The sequence below is a fragment of the Canis lupus genome, chromosome 25, assembly GCF_003254725.2.
Source record: "Canis lupus dingo isolate Sandy chromosome 25, ASM325472v2, whole genome shotgun sequence".
NCBI classification, from domain to species: Eukaryota; Metazoa; Chordata; class Mammalia; order Carnivora; family Canidae; genus Canis; species Canis lupus.
Genome location: NC_064267.1, coordinates 40,537,884 through 40,554,798, shown reverse-complemented (window position 1 = coordinate 40,554,798; position 16,915 = coordinate 40,537,884). Strand labels below are relative to the sequence as shown.

The window sequence follows — 16,915 nt, the reverse complement described above, 5'->3', positions numbered from 1 at the left end:
GTGACCTGAGCAGAAATCAAGAGTCAGATGCTTAACCAACTGAGCCACCCAGGTGCCCCTTCTCATTGTGACATTGTAATTTTTCCGTTCCTATAATTTATTTAGATATAACAGATTATAGTCAAAGTGAAGAAAGTGTTTTGGTAACTCATAGTGTTCACTGATAGATTTATTTACCCATGACCACACTAGTATTTTGTGACCACAACCTGACAAAGACACAGTTGACTAGTGCTGGTGATGGAATAAAAATTCTCATTAATATGCAGTCGGATTTTAGGTTGTTAATAGCACCAGACCTAGAAATACTAAAACCTAAGTAGGTATACATTGGTTAAGGTGTTGAATTGCCACCTGGCTATAGACACTAAGATCAAAATCTGTTAGAAAAGTTGAATCCAGAGGTGGAGAAACAGAGTCCATTGATATAATGTTACCAGAGTCTTTTTTCTGACTCGCATAGGAGGATAACTATCCTATCCTAACTATCCTCCTTGATAAGTCACCAAATTATGACCATGATGTGAAAACCTATTAACGACAGATTATCCGTTACTTACTCCAAACCCATCTCAAACAAACACCAGGGGTCGGTCTTTGAAGGGTGTAATCATCCTTGGGTAAGACACAGTCGAGTCAGGACAAGAGAGATGTTGGCGAGACTTCGAATGCCAGTTTTATGCAATTTATTAGGAAAATCATTGTCTTAGATTTACAGAAACAGAAAGTAGTGGAGATTCAGGATGTAGAAGCCACAAGAAGAGGGGAAAGGAGTAGAAACAAACATTTCAGCAGTGACATTTCAAGAAAGCATAGCATTAAAAATCATCACTCTATTTTGTTGGGCGCATACTCTGGCAATGGTTGGAGGAGTGTGTTGGTGTTTTCCATTTAGAGGCAGGATCTCGGGGATCAGGGGATCCGTATTAAACTCCTGAGCCCGAGAACCAGTGTCACGTCACCCCTGTGACATTCAAATCAGGAGGACTGGAAGGAAGAAAGAAAATTTTACCAGTAGGATATTTACCTGCTGTATCTTCCCAGAGGTCGGGGGGCCGCCTAGGAGCAGCACTGCTTCTTGCAGCAGCACGTCTGCTGGCAGCACTTCTGCTGGCAGCACTTCCCGCAGCCGCAGCCGCACGAGCTGCAGCCGCACGAGCTGCACCCGCAGGAGCGGCGGCAGCAGCAGACCACGGGGACGCTGCAGCAGCAGCCACAGCAGCCAGAACAGCAGGGGCAGCAGTTGACACGGTAGCACCTGCAGGTGGTACAGCTGCCACAGCCACCACCGCAGCCTCCGCAGCCTCCGCAGCTACCACAGCCTCCGCAGCTACTGCAGCCTCCGCAGCCTCCACAGCCACTGCTGCAGCCACCGCAGCCACCGCAGCCTCCACAGCCACAGCACCCCATGGTGTCAGTAGAGAGGACTCAGGACAGGTGAGGAAGGTGATCAGGAGGTCGAGGGGGGTCTGATGCCGCCTTCCACTGGGGGACCCCTTATATACCAGCTCTGGGGGCAGCAGCGGGAAGACACATGACCACTTCCCTGTTGCTATTTAGTTCAGCAATCTAGGGAACATCTCATAATATATTCATTACTTCCCTTTTTGTGATGTCAGCTAGATTTATTAGGTTATTTATTTTTTTAAGTCAAATAAATGCCCTAAAAATTCCAGGAAGGGCTCCTGAGAGCCATGGAAAAGGGGATGCTGTCAACAACCATGGACACACTAAGAAGGCCCACGCCGCACAACTGAGGGTCTGATGTTCTAACAACAATTAACATTATTAGGGGGCTATTTCCTTGTGTAGCCCAGAAGTCCTCTCACCAAAGACTGGGAGTGTCAGGCTGAAATATCATTGCCAACTGCAAAGTCAGCCTTGCTCCTCTGATCAGAGATTGTTTACCAAAGAATGAAAATCTTACTCCCCGCCACAGAGTCCTAAAGCGGGTCACCATGTCCCACCACACAGTATATTTTACATTGCGAGCTTGCTTAAAAAGCACAAGTAAATATTTGCAATGACTCATCTTTTTTTCTGGTACAATTCCTATTGCACTTAAAAAAAGTATTTCCTAATTAGAAGAAAAAATGAATTTGAGTGCTTGGGAAGTTTTTATCGAATGACAGTTAAGAGGGAACTCTACATGTAAGATGGTATGCCCCACAATGGCAGATAGATGATGAGAAATATTTTAACCATGTACATATATTTTTAAATTAATATTCAAGGCACATTTGAAAGCTATTGACATGACCCATATTGTATGTTTCCTGGGGTCTCATATGGGTGACCATACACCCAGCCTTCATTCCTGTCCTAAAATACACACCAAATAATGGTACAAAATGGTGCATTATGGAACCTTCCAGCACAGAACATCATTAGCATCAGGAGCTAATGCTTCTTTATTATTGAGAAAGATTTTTTTTTTAGGTGAGTCTCAGGCAACTCTACCGCTTTGAAACAGTAGATGAGAAAATACTTCGGAAAATACTTTGGAAAGATCAAACAGTGGTAAGGGTTCTTAACTTTGGCACTACTGACATTCGGAGCCAGATAGCTCCTTGTTGGGGGGTGGGGGGTGTCCTATGCATTATAGGATATTAAGCAGCAACCCTGGCTTCTACTGATTAGTTATGACAACTTCTCTCCCAGTTATGACAACCCATATGTCTCTCAAGGGCCAAAATTGTGCACCCCCCATCCCGAGATCCAGAGCTCTACCGAAACGTAAGGGAAAATATCCCACATCATAGCACTCTAGCAAAAGACGCAAGTTTAGAAATAGTCCTTGAAGTCCACAAAAGGATTTTGTATGAAATTCTTTTTTCCCTTTTAAATCTTTGGAAAGAATCTCTAAGACAGGAAGGGGCAAAGTACATGGGGTGGCTGGTGAGTGAGGCCAGGGAAGGGCTCACCTATGCTTACAGACCCTGCCACCATACTGACAAGGAGCCAGTGCTCAAAAAATGTTGGAGTAAATTGACTTGTGCTCTCATGAGTTTCTTTTGTGTCCAATACCCCAGGGAGGCAGGCAGTCAACAGTAAGAAAACCACAGGAAATACTAGTGAGGCCAACAAAACGAAATCCTAGCCCCTTTTAAAAAATGAAGTAGACAGAGCAAAGCACAAAACCAAACCAAAACAAAAAGCCACGTGAGTCTATGCTATTTGCTAGTCAGCACCGCCCAGCGTTCTATCTTTCATCCCCACAGGAGGAGAAAAAGGGAACACAGAGAACACAAGCGATGCTTGGTGAGGGAAAGGGTGCCTTGGTTGGACCAGCAGGGCCTGTCTTCTGACTCCTGGCTGCACAAACACTCCTGGAAAGACAGGAAGCCAGGCAAAGGGACCTGGGGACATAAAGTGTTTATGGACCAGTGTTCCCCAGGGAGCTCAAAATGGCTTCCAAGAGACCTACGCTGCAGGGAATAGAAAGGCAGCGCTCCAAGAAGTAGGAAAGAGGCCATAAAAACAGGCCTGGGAGAATGTCATGGACAAACCTGTCATGTTGAAACTTATCCCATGCCTTCTTCTCCCTCTCTTCCTGTTGCTTCCAGGCTGGGTAGGAAGACCCTATCTTTCCCAAGGTCTGCTACTGCCTCTTCCTTGGTATCTGTTCGGAAGCCTATGGTGTGATACTTCTTTGGCCCGTTTCTTTGCCTGACCTCACATCTGTCTCAGTTCGGGCTGCTCTAACAGAATACCATAGACTGGGTGGCTTATAAATACCCACAGTTTGGGAGGCTTGAAGTCCAAGATCAGGGTGCCACCATGGTGGGTTTCGAGGAGAGCCCTCTTTGTGGTTGCAGACTTCTCCGTGTATCTCCATATGGTGGAAAGAGGTTTGAGAGTGCTCAGGAGTCCCTTTATATGGGCACTAATCCCATTCGTGCAGGCTCCACCCTCATGACCTGATCACCTCCCGAGGGCCCCACCTCCTAATACCATCACAATGCGGGGGGTGGGGGGTGGGGGAGGGGGTGGGTAAGATTTCAGCCTAGGCATTTCGGGGGGAACTTTCAGCCCATTGCAACATTCTCACTTCCCACCAGTCTGTCCCTTTCTCAGTCCACCGCTATGTTCCTGACACAGGGATGAAAATATAAATAAAATATGATCCCAGACTTCAAGGAGCTCAGTCTGGCCAGGAACACAGACAATGGTGTACAATCTGGCAATTAGGACAGTCTCTCATTTCAGATGCTGAAAGGTAGGTATCTTCTAGTATTTGATGAAAAAAATCAACAAAGCAGCACATATTGAAGAATTTCTCATGAGATCCTTTTTTTTTTTTTAAATTTTTTTTTATTGGTGTTCAATTTACTAACATACAGAATAACACCCAGTGCCCGTCACCCATTCACTCCCACCCCCCGCCCTCCTCCCCTTCTACCACCCCTAGTTCGTTTCCCAGAGTTAGCAGTCTTTACGTTCTGTCTCATGAGATCCTTTTAAACAAAAAAGACAGTAGTGCATCTCTAGCTGTGTTTCAGTCCCTTGTAATAAATAAGTTCGTATCTTACCTCCTGGGACTGGAACATTCTGAGCTATACTATGCTGAGATAGTTTAACAAGGCCACATATGAGGGAAGGAAGATATACTCTTTTGGTTTTATATGCTTTATGTACCTCTTGACTGTGTAACTTTGGTTAATAAGAATATATTGCTTATTAATATGTTCCCGAGATCCAGAGCCCTACCGAAACGTAAGGGGAAATATCCCACATCATAGCACTGAAAAAGGAGGAGAAAAAGTGGCAAGAAAGGGATGCGTGATGCTTTGTGGGCAATGATGAAATAGACACAAGATGTCTCAGTAGAACTTTGAATAAGACCAGAAATCTCTCAAGGTGAGAAGAAGAATGGTGGTGAGGTATCTTTCTTTAATTATATATATATATATATATATATATATATATATATATATATATATATATATATTAATGACCAACCACAGTATTTTTCTGATTATAAATAAACCAAGAAATTAAACTTGGTCATGAAAGTCAAGGTCATGCACCATTCGCCCAGGCTGTGCAACCTAGAGTGACATTTGCAAAGGTGATCCAAGTGGTAACGAGACACTGGAGCTCCTTCAGGAGTGATGGGTGACTGAGCAGATGTGACCCATTCCAGGCCTTTCTGGAGAGGGGTGTAACCTCAAGCAACCATTGTTCTACACAATATACATTAAATATGACAGGAACTAATTGTAATCACCAACAAGTGATGCTGAATCTCAAAGTTATCATTGAAAGGAAAAATGGAGCCTGGACGTTTCAGCAGGAGGTTCTGAGAAAACGGAGCAGATCTTACAATTGAGGGGACATGGTCGTCCCTTTGTTACGCTCAGCCAGGGTGAGGCGGAGCTGAGTCGGAATCCTGGCTCAGACCCCAGATGTGACACTTTGCATGTACCTTGACCCCTTTGAACCAGAATTGCTAATGGCATTTACCTCCTAGGACTGTGCTGACAGTAATCACAGTAAAGTACCCGGAATGGACTTATCTACTACGCACTTGTGCTTACTTCCTTTCTTCTACAAAACCTAGAAATAGAAGCTCTGGTGACAAAGTAAGTCTCTTACTTTTATTGTGTACCTCAGTAAGTAGTAGTCAAGATCTTGTTGTGATTTTTCTAAGCCTGGCAACACAAACCCTAGGTAGGACATAAATGATATACAGTTGACCCTTGAACAATGCAGAGTTGGGGCACCAAACCCCTACACAGTTTAAAATATAACTTTTGACTCCCAGAAAACTTAACTACTAATAGTCTACTGTTGACTAGAAGCCTTACTGATAGCATAAAACATGGATGACACATTTTATATGTTAGTATATATATATAATATACTATGTTCTTACTTTAAGCTAGAGAAAAAATGCTATTTAGAAAATCATAAGGCACAGAAAATACATTTACACAACTATACTGCATTTATCGAAAAGAAATTCCACATAGAAATGAAATCATGGATTTCATCATGGATGAAACCACTGAATTTTTCAAGGGTCAACTGCATATTTTTTCAAATCAAATGTGAATTATTTCAATTATAAGACATTCTGGAAAAGGCAAAACTGGAGACAGAGATTAGTGGGGAAAAGGGGACAAATCCGCAGAACACTGCTCTGTATGACACTATAATAGTGGTTACCTGTCATTATACATTTACCAAAACTCAAGGAATTTGTAACACCAAAAGTGAGCTTGCAGTCAACGGTGGACTTCGGGAGATAATGGCATGTTGAGTTAGGTTCCTCCATTGTGACAACTGTCCCACTCTGGGGCAGGATGCTGATGGTGGGGGAGGCCCTGTAGGGAACACAGAGTATATAGGAAATCTCAGAACTTTCAGGTCAGATGTGTTGTGATCCTAAAACTAAAAACTATAGTCTACTTAAAAAAAAAAAAAATAGACATGACTTAACCTAAACTAAGGAAACTGAGGCATGGAGAGACCATGGCTTTCTCTGAGCCTTGGAGCCAACTTGGCTCCATCCACTACCCCATGAGTGCAGAATACAGGGAGACATGAGCCAGCATGGGAAGCTCATTTTGGAATACATCCTTACAAGCCTTCCAACCCCAGAGCAATGTCTCTCCAAGCAACTTTCCCATATTTTGACCCATGAGTCAAGGACATGGTGAATCTGAAACTCAATGAGAAAAGTTTTGGACTTTCTAGCTCAGCACTTCATAACGTGTGAAAAGAGGAAAATGGGGATGCTTAGCTTCCCCAGGTGGGATTCCATCTCCTCCCGCATTCAGCAAAGATTATCTGCAAGCAGAGAAAGGTTTGCCAGTAACCAAAGGAAAGACGATCAGATCGCTCAGTGAGAAGGGATCCTGATGCTCACAGACCGGGTGGGCTTCCATCATCCAAGTGAGACTCCTGTGCACCCCCTCCTTGCCCTGGAAGGCTGCTAGATGCAACCAAGATTAAGCGTTTTAGACACACTCTGTTTTATTAGAAGCACAACATGGGGAAGAGGTAAATGCTAAAACAGGCAATTCCGTGAAGTCTGAAGTCAAAGGAATTCAGTGAGGAAATGCATTCAGGCTGTTGTGAAATTCTGCCCAGGAAGCTGGTGGAAACCACAACAGGGAAGTGGCCACGTGCCCCAGGTCAGGCCCTGTATGGAGTATATAAGGGTCCGTGAAGCAAAGGGCATCATCAGACCCCCCTCGACCTCTCCTGATCGCCCTCCTCACCTGTCCTGAGTCCTCTCTACTGACACCATGGGGTGCTGTGGCTGTGGAGGCTGCGGTGGCTGCAGCAGTGGCTGCGGTGGCTGCAGCAGTGGCTGCGGAGGCTGCGGTAGCTGCGGAGGCTGCGGGGGCTGCGGGGGCAGCTGTACCACCTGCAGGTGCTACCGGGTGGGCTGCTGCTCGTCCTGCTGCCCCTGCTGCTGCGGCTGCTGTGGGGGCTGCTGCAGTGCCCCCGTGGTCTGCTGCTGTCGCCGCTCCTGCGGGTGCAGCTCGTGCGGCTGCGGCTGCGGGAAGTGCTGCCAGCAGAAGTGCTGCTGCAAGAAGCAGTGCTGCTCCTAGGTGGCCCCTCAGCTCTGCCTCCAGGGCCAGAGTTGTTGGGGGGCTCCTTGCAGAGCACTGGGTAAGGCTTCCCAACATCCCGCCTGCCTGCTTGCTCCTGTTCTATGTGCTTTGATGTCTCAGAGCTGCTCACTCTGTCCTTGGGCTCTGAAGTTGCAGGGCTGGTTCTTTCCCTTCCACGTGATTTCACCAATTTCCTCTCTCTGTATTTTCCAGAGGGTAAGGTCAAGCAGGTAACTCTTCTCCGTCATCTTTGAAATCTTGTCTCCGTTTGGAGGAAAGATAAACCACCACCGTACAGCGTCAGCCTTAGAGAGTGGGAAGGCGGTCACCCTGGTCTAACATCTTTTTACATTATAAGCTTGATAAAGTACAATCATGAGGGTTAATATTTCATTTTCTTAAAAAAAATTACTTATGGGGTAGCCCGGGTGGCTCAGTGGTTTAGTGCCACCTTTAGCCCAGGGTGTGATCCTGGAGTCCTGGGATCGAGTCCTGCACCGGGCTCCCTGCATGGAGCCTGCTTCTCCCTCTGCCTGTGTCTCTGCCTCTCTCTCTCTCTCTCTCTCTCTCTCTGTCTCTCAAGAATGAATAAATAAAATATTTTTTAAAAAATTACTTATGATGAAATCTTCTATTGTACACTCCCTAACTTCTTCCCATTTCTATGACTCTAAAAAAAACAAGCAAACAAAAAAGCGACTCTTTCTTAATAAAAAAAAAAAATATTCACATTATTCTAATGTGTCTCTTTCCACAAGATGCGTACCGTCCCATGACTGAGGCCAATGGAGCAGAAGACAAAGGGTGATATTTAAAGACCTGGGATAGGTTTCAATTAGTGGATGACTGGTCCTACACTGTCCTATAATGGGTTTTACAATAAAGAGAGAAATCTATGGGGGGGAGGGGTAGAACCTGAAATTTTGGCCATCAGTGTCATTGAGGGAAATTCCTGTGCTCTCCTGCAGCTGATTCCTGCTGTCTGTCTGCAACCGAGTTCTGGGTGTACGTGTTGGACAGCCCCACATGGCGGGGGTGCTTCACCCCACTGCTCTGAGTACATTTTACTCATTCATTCATTCAGCACATGTGTAAGTGCTGCTGTTAGGCCAGGTATCTTGCCAGAGGTCTAAAGAAAAACAAGTCTATGCCTTCAAGGAATTGATGTCGAGAAAGAAAGTCCATTACAAAATAGGACCCTATACAGGTTTCTGTGGTCACACTTTCTCCACCTCCTGTGTCACCGATTCAAGTAGATCTGTGTGTATATCCCTGCGGCCACTTTGGTGAACACCAAAATAAGAGTCCCTTAATTCATTTACGGGGTAAAAAAACCAAGTGAGTGGTTGACACTTTCCATGGGGTTTTTCCCTGGCTCCCAGTGGCATTTGACACAACTGAGCACCCTCCCTCCCTAGTAAACTTTCATCGCTCAGCTTTTCATCCTCCTCCTGGGGACCCCCTCACATCCTGTATGTGGCCTTGCCCGACATGGACACCCCAGTGCTCAGACCTTAGCCCTCTCCTCCATCATCCTGTGTCCTCATCAAATCTCTCTTATATATTTTTTTAAATTTTCCAACACCTAACACTTTCTAACATACCATAAAATTCAGGAATTTATCATGTTTATCGCATGGTGCGCCCCTCTGCCTCACCCCACACAAAACTGAAATGTGCATTCCACAAAGCAAAGATTTCTCATTCACTCTCTTGTTCACTGGCAGTATCTCAAGTGCCTAGAACATAAAACACTATATATATATACACTCAATAAATAGCTTCCTTTTTAAAGAATTTATTTATTTATTTATTTATTTATTTATTTATTTATTTATGAAAAGGGAGAGACTATGAGCAGGAGAGGGAAGCAGAGGAAGAGGGACAAGCCGACTCTCTTCTGAGCAGGGAGCTTGACATGGAGCTCGATCCCAGGACCCTGAGATCATGATCTCAGCTGAAGCCAGATGTTTGACTGAGGCACCCCTAAATAGCTTCTTAATAAATAAGTAATTTTGCAAACTTTTTTTTTATTATGGAACATGCCAAATATAAACGGAAGTGGATAATGTAGCACAATAAATTCCTAAGAACCATCACCCAAGCCAACAATAATCAACATGGCCAATCTCTTATCATCTATAACCTCATCCATACCCCTCCCACCACTGGCTAATAATACACAACTAAATCCAGACCTCACCACCTAATCAGCAATGTATTTACATTCCTTCCAATGAATGAATTCCTCATCATCTCTCTCTGACTTAGACTATGGCCAAGGGCTATCAAAGAAACACAGACGTAAACTCAAGGTCCAAAATGAGGTCCTCTCTTGGCAAGAGGTTATGCAGGAAATTGTGACACCCTGGACCTTTAAGAAATTCTGGTGTTCTCTGGGAGGACCCGGCAGTCAATGTACAAAGGCACTCTTGCACAATGAGCAGGGTCCTCCCACCCTCAATGAGTAGCTTGGTAATTTCTAAATTGATTTTCTGCAAATCACAGGAAGGTGAAAATAGAAAACCCAAGCCAACGGGACAGTGATCCAAAACACAGTGGGGGAGCTTTGAATCAGTCTCAGTTCCAGTCATAGTCCTTAGAAACCAAACAGTATTTATCTTTGGGGAGGGTTTTCCATTTCTACCAACAGATAACCAAAAAAAGACTGGATTCTGGTGGGTTTTTTTTTTTTCCATTTTAATCCATGAGAACTTCATAACGCTTTTTTGTTTAACAACCTCCGCTTAACAAAAACTATTTAATATTGGAACTATTTGCGTTGGAAAATTCTCAAAGCGCAAGAAAACCACACCTCCTCACAACCTTAAAAATAAAATAGAATGAAATGAAATGAAATGAAATGAAAATGTTATTCTATATGTTGGCAAATTGAACACCAATAAAATATAAATTTATAAAAAATGAAATGAAATGAAATTAAATTAAAATGAAATGAAATAAAATAAAATAAAAATGAAACGAAATGAAATAAAATAAAAATGAAATGAAATGAAATAAAATAAAGTAAAACAAAATAAAATAAAACAAAATAAAACAAAATAAAATAAAATAAATAAAATAAATAAGATAAAATAAAATAAATAAATAAAATAAATAAATAAATAAAATAAATAAAATAAATAAATAAATACAATAAATACAATAAAATAAATAAATAAAATAAATAAAATAAAATAAATACAATACAATAATAAAATAAAATAAAATAAAATAAAATAAAATAAAATAAAATATTAAAATAAAATCACAGTGACTGAGCACATTAACTCTGGAGCCAGGATGCCCCGACAAAAACCAGACTTTTCCGTTTACTTCTGACTCACCTTCTTCAGTGCAAAATGGGCTTTTTGACTGTACCTCTCTCGCAAGTTTTTGGGAAAAGGAAATGGACTTATGGGCAAGGACATATTCAGAAATAGATGCACACTGTATTCGGTCCATCCTGCTTCATCACATTGAGATATCAGGTTATTACTTTTGGTTGCTCCTTTCGGGTGCGGTACACAGGGTACCTTACCCGGTGGGCCCACGGACCTGGAATTGTCTCCTTGTGTTAAAGGTGCTAAAGGTTCGGGAGGCCGGTGATTAGTATATGCAAATCGGTGGGCGGAGCCTCGGGGCCAGGTGCGCGGCTACCTTCAGCGCCGGGCTGCACCTGTTCTCCCCGGTGAGCGACCCGGCGAGCAGATACCCCCTCCTCTAGGTAAGACTAGCTGCGGGGGGCGAGGTCCGGCTGGAACACCCCGACCCCCACCCCCACCCCACCCCCACCCCTCCTCCCCGCCCTCCCGCGTCTCCCGGTTGGGCTGCGCGGGCGGGGCGCGCTCTGCGCCGCAGCGGGCGGGTCCGGACCCGCCTGGATTCCATCGCGCGCCCCGGGACCGGCGGCCTGGGCCTGGCGCTGCGGCCCCTGCGCTCTCCCGCCTGCCGGGGTGAGGCTCGCCTCCCTAACCTGGGGAGACTCTCGCTCTCAGCCGTCTGCAAAGTCGAGCAAATGAGACCACGACTCTGGTAAGGGGCCAGCATCCCCCTTGGTGACGCCCACGTGCACAGATCACAACTGAAAAGAAGCTTGGGCCCAGGGCTCTAAATCCCAATCCATGGGAGAAGGACAATCATCATACGGTTTCACTCATACAGGGAATATAAGAAATAGTGAAAAGAATTTTAAGGAAAGGGAGAGGAACTGAGGGGGGGGTGGAATTAGAGAAGGAGACAAACCATGAGAGACTCCTAACTCTGGGAAACACAAAGGGTTGTGGAAGGGGAGGTGGGGGGGCCTGTAACTGGGTGACAGCACCGAGGAGGGCACTGGATCGGATGAGCACTGGGTGTTATATGTTGGCAAATCGAACTTCAATAAAAACAAACAAACAAAAACAAGAATGGAAGGAAGAAAGGCCCCCGTGGGGAAAAAGAGAAGGGACTTTGAAGTGAAGAGGCCTGGGAGACTGAGGCCTCCCTTAATTGGGATTAAAGGAAAACACAAAAAAAATAAAAATAAAAATAAATAAAAATAAAGGAAAACACAGCCGTACCTTACAGTGATATTTCTGGAGAGGAAACCTAATTCATCAAATAACACGTAGAACAGTTATTTGGCAAATCACTGCTGCTGCTGTCAATGTGCAAAACATGTGAGGATGTGGAGTGCTTAAACTTTGTAAAGGGCGAAGAAAATATTTTCTACAAATACTCATACTGAGCTGTTTTGCCACTACCAAGACTGGATGGAACACATTTGTATCTCCTAAGGCAAAAAGCTGTGTTTTTATGAAGGTACATATTCTAAATAGACCCAAACATAACTAACTTTCGAATATGTTTTTCTTCATACTGCCTTAGAAGGGGCAGAAATGGTCAAAAATACGACGTTTGCTCAGTCATTATTGGTCAGAGATCATCCGTGGTTTCTCAAAGTTGGGTAATGGTAATTGTATTCAAAGATAGTCACATGAATTTAAATGAAATTATTTACCTTGTGCTTTTTTTTGAAGTGACCCTCTCTGAACTATGAGTGCCCAGCTGTATTCATTCTGGTTGAATTTACTACATGTGCTTGCAGGACACAGATGGGAAAGAAGCTTTATTGAGCAACTACTATGTGCCTAGAACCAGATTGAGCAGTTCCTGAGACAACTTTGTGAGGTGGGTACGGTTATCCACATTTTATAAGCCAAATTCAGGAGGTTAGCTACTTGCTGCAATCGGGGTAGGACTAGAAGGAATTGAAGCTTCCAACTCCAAAGTTTCATTCTTTCCACCAAACCACACTGGACACCACACACTCAAACCTGGAGAGAGGCGGGGGTGGGGGGAGCCTAAAGCTGGGAAAGTCTGCAGTAAGATGTCAAAATTTTAAATAGCATATTCCATAATTAACAACTATTGACAAGTCATTTAAGTTCAGAGGAATAAATTGGAAGCCATTTGGCTAGGCTAGAGACATGACAAATGATAACAAGTATTAAAGGATGGTTTGGGGGAAAAGATAAAGTGATGACGGACACACAGATATAAATATGATCATGTGTTAGAGGTCTTGTTAACTCATCAATGGGGAAACTGGTAAGGCCATTACAACCTGGTCAAAGGAGAACCCAAAGAATGGGTATATTTATAGATCAGGAATATTGAAATAGAGGTAAAACTGGTCTTCTGTGGGGGTGGGGGCACAGGGCTGTCCCCTCATTGGATAGAATTCCTTTGCATGTCTGTAGACAAGAATTCTTTCATATTGCCATTGGTCACTACAATTCATATAGTTGTAAAATAACTCAAACTATGCAGGTTGTTTTTTTTGTTGTTGTTTTTGTTTTGTTTTGTTTTGTTTTGTTTGTTTTTTTTTCCCTGAAGCACAAATGTTTTCCTGCCTGAGTCCACATACCCCTTGCATCGGACTAGTTACCTACATGACATTTCAGTGGCTAGACTTGGTCAGTTGACTTTCCCTATAAGCTGTCTACTGGTTTTATTCCTTGAGCCACACCTGAGGCTAGATCGATCTAATCAAAGACATATAGAGAAGAAACAGCCCAGAACAGGATGATTAATTCATCAGCAAATGTTTCACACCAGCAAAAAAGAATGATGCCATAGATGACAAAATGGAATCTGAAGTGTTTTAAAGATCTTGTATCTACTCTTGTGGTGGTTTTGACCAAAAGGAGAACTATTCTGGCCAGCATGTTGAATATGTAGACCTAATTCATACTTTTTGAAGTTGTGTAGAAAGCTTCATTTCAGCAAAGGTTCTCTAGTGTTTGCTTTTGTCATGGTTTGTTGTTGTTGTTGTTTGTGTTTTGTTTTTGTTTTGTTTTGTTTTGTTTTTTGTGGAGAGGGGGCTTATGAGTGGTTGGTAGGTAATAAGACTACTTCCAGTTTTCTGAGATTCTAAGTCCCTTAATACAAACTTTGAGAAAAAACTAGATTATTTTAATTCTAACATTCAGGAAAAAAATGTTTTTGGTATGTTTACCTCCCTGCCTGTGTTTCTTTCACAAAGATCTGTTTCTCTATTTTTTTTTTTTCTAATGAGATTCCAGAAGAGGGTGGCCGCGGAAGAGGTGTTGCAAGCCCTCAGAAGGGGGTGGGCTTTAGTGTATAAAGCCATTGCTCTTGACAGCTCAGTTCTGAAGGACTCCAGACTCCAAGGAGAGGGAGGGGTATTGTGACAGGGACTCCCAGCAGGGGACATCAGGAAGGAGCAGGAGTTGGATCTGAAGGCAGGAAACTGGACTCAGTTCTAGAGAGAAATAAACTCAGAACACGAAAGGCGCAGGTAACTCTGATTCTCTCTGTATTATTTCGAAGAATGTTACATGTGGCCAGACTTCCCAAGTTTGTTAGTTTGTCCTAGCTTTGATTTGTGGGCACAGTTTCTGTTCTAAATCTTCTAGGACAGACCCGGTTAGAGAGATGCTGTTCTGTTTTCACATCGTGCCATGTAGAATTTGGAAAACCCTTAGTGCTTCCAACAGTAAGAAAAGTCCAGGGCTGCATAGAGTCCCACACAGTGAAATGCTTTTAAGGAGTAGGGGATGGGGAGGTGGAATAGAATGGGGTTTGTTTTTGTTTTTGTTTTGCTTGAAGTAGAATTTACATAGAATATGAAGTATAGATTTTAAGTTTGAGCATTTATAAAGATGTACACCCATGTATCTATGTCTCATCAAGATATAGGATATTCCATTATTCCAGAAAGTTCTCTCGTGCCCTACTACAGTCGGTTCCTCCCCTGTCTCCTACCCTGGGCAAACTCTTATCCAGTTTCCATCACAGCAGAGTAGTTCTGCTGGTTTTAGGACTTTACATACATTAATGGAATCACAGTTTTGTGTGTGGAGCCTTTGGCAGAACATCACTCTTTAAATATTCACCCAAGTTTTGCAATAGTGCATTCCTTTTTATTGCTGATAAAAATCAGTATTCATTACTTAAATATATGATATTGTTTACTCATTCACTTCTTAATGGACATTTCAGTTGCTTCCTGTTTTTTTTTTTCACCATTGTGAGTTTATGAATTTTCTTGACTAGAGTGCCAAATGGTTTTCCAAAGTGTTGTTGGTATCATTTTACTTTCCCACAAGGAGTGCGTACAAATTCTAAATCGTTCCCAACATTTGGTTTGCTAGGTTTTTTTGTGCTTAGGCATTCTAGTGGTTGTAGAGTGTTCTTGTGGTTTTCCTTTCCATTTTCCTAATGGTATCTCTTGATAAGCAGATAACAGTTTTTTGATAAAATCCAATTTATTGATTTATTTTCTTTTGAGTCCTTTTTATCAGTTCAGTGACAGAGTTTTCAATGCCTATGTTCATAGTGATCTGTTTTCTTCTAGATGATACTTTTATGGTTCGTAGAGTTGATTACATCAAAGTGGTTTTTGTGTATAGAGTGAGGTAGAGGTCAGGGAAATGCCCTTTAAATAAGATGAGGGCTAAAATACAATAGCTCTCTAGAAATTGGTGAAATCATCCTCTGATCCTGATTTTGCAATAGAGGATTGAGAATTAAGCAATTCCCTGGAATGTGCCTCCCTCCAGCATCAGCGTACCTTGACTTACGCATACTGCAGCTCCTCTCTTTATTTGGATGTTTCACTCAAAGTTCTAGTCTCTTCTACGTGAGCAGAAAGTAGATTGAGAGGCATAACTAGCTGTTATACTCTGCTGTCCGTGACAAGCATATATTTCAGTTTTCAGTCATCAGACTTTGGGTTTGCTTCTGTCTGGTGAGGGGTTTGGCTCCAGCAGTGTTGAAAAACCTGAAAGGTGAGTTTTGGGAAAATGGAACAAATGCTGGCCATCACTCTGTTTTTAAAGGGGCCTTGGACCTTGGGGAGAAAACCCATTGCAAATGTTGTATCTCTTGACCAGCTGTCCAAGTCCTTTGCCATTTTGAGATGGTGAGATTCATGATTATTTTAATTTACCAACCTGATGCTCGGTTATTTGAAATTGATGTTTTGACTGAAGTAAAGATTCTGGAGAATAATGTGAAAATGAGACCAGCCCATTCTCAGATGCGGTTTGCCTGGTCAGGCACCCTCTCTGAGATGACTGGGATGTTTAGTAGGGAGGATTGGACAGGAATTGGGTGGAGACTGGAGATTCCAGATAATTTTCTCCAGATTTATTAGCACCTCAATTACTTCTGGCAGTGTCTTCTAAACAAACATGGAAAAGGAGTTGATAAAATGATTCCTTTCCACTGACTAGGTCCTGATACTCTAGGCTCTCTGGAACCTTTGGAAAACCAGGTTTGCGAATGGTCTTTGCTTTGACTATGTCATCTTGTCCCCTGCATCAGGGAACCCACAGCTCTAAAGGCTTCCATTGTGGGAGGAGAATCCCATCTTCTCAGAGTGTGTGGAAGAATTTGGTCCCCAAAGGTCCCCCTAGCTAGAGAAGTCTACTCAGGCCTCAAGGAGAGAGAAGGCCCACCAACTTGTACCAGTCTCTATAGTTCTTGCTTTGTATTATTGTTTATTATTTATTATCCTTGCCTATTCTGCACCAATGTAAATATATACTTAGAAATATTTGTGACCACAACTTACCAGTACATATGTATAGCCTATTGTTTAGGAAATAGGACACTGTCAGTGCTTGTGAGTTAGATAAGGTCCACATTGGCACGTGTCCAGTCTGGTTCTTCAGGGCATAGATGAGCAATGCATGAGAAAATATTTATGTGCACAAATATGGAAAAGGTTTAGTTCACACAATGAGTCTCTAAGTTAGTTAACTGAAGGAAATACAGCCAAGGGGATGGCTGTAGACTTCAGCAACCAGGAAATGTAGGTTCCAGGTTTACCTTGC

General features: G+C 43.0%; 2 protein-coding genes and 1 long non-coding RNA gene across 19 annotated transcripts in view; 2 read left to right on the top strand and 1 right to left on the bottom strand.

Moving 5' to 3' along the window:
- SLC19A3 (solute carrier family 19 member 3) overlaps nt 1-16,915 on the top strand; it is a 45,558-nt gene that overhangs the window by 13,505 nt on the left and 15,138 nt on the right. For 2 of the 17 annotated variants that reach the window (XM_025463295.3, XM_025463308.3), the window contains exons 1-3: nt 4,025-4,219; nt 5,474-5,585; nt 12,590-12,740. The gene's annotated coding sequence lies outside the window, so the exon portion shown is untranslated. Of the gene's footprint in view, nt 1-736; nt 1,438-2,439; nt 2,521-4,024; nt 4,220-4,696; nt 4,861-5,010; nt 5,369-5,473; nt 5,586-11,180; nt 11,296-11,459; nt 11,604-12,589; nt 12,741-14,214; nt 14,374-16,915 lie in introns of those variants that run through there. The other 15 variants (XM_025463297.3, XM_025463299.3, XM_049101396.1 and 12 more) reach the window with 15 other exon arrangements.
- Nucleotides 819-3,938, bottom strand: LOC125753670 (uncharacterized). The gene is made up of 2 exons (XR_007406025.1): nt 3,743-3,938; nt 819-987 (listed from the first exon to the last, which is right to left on the bottom strand). It is a non-coding gene; the product is annotated as an uncharacterized LOC125753670 (long non-coding RNA).
- On the top strand, nt 5,605-8,183 carry LOC125753668 (small cysteine and glycine repeat-containing protein 7-like). The gene has a single exon (XM_049101404.1). The coding sequence runs from the start codon at nt 7,257-7,259 to the stop codon at nt 7,563-7,565; it is 309 nt and encodes a 102-aa protein (XP_048957361.1). The 5' UTR covers nt 5,605-7,256; the 3' UTR covers nt 7,566-8,183.

Excerpts from the sequence above, each read along its gene's own strand:
- LOC125753668 (XM_049101404.1), top strand. The coding sequence starts at position 7,257 with ATGGGGTGCTGTGGCTGTGGAGGCTGCGGTGGCTGCAGCAGTGGCTGC.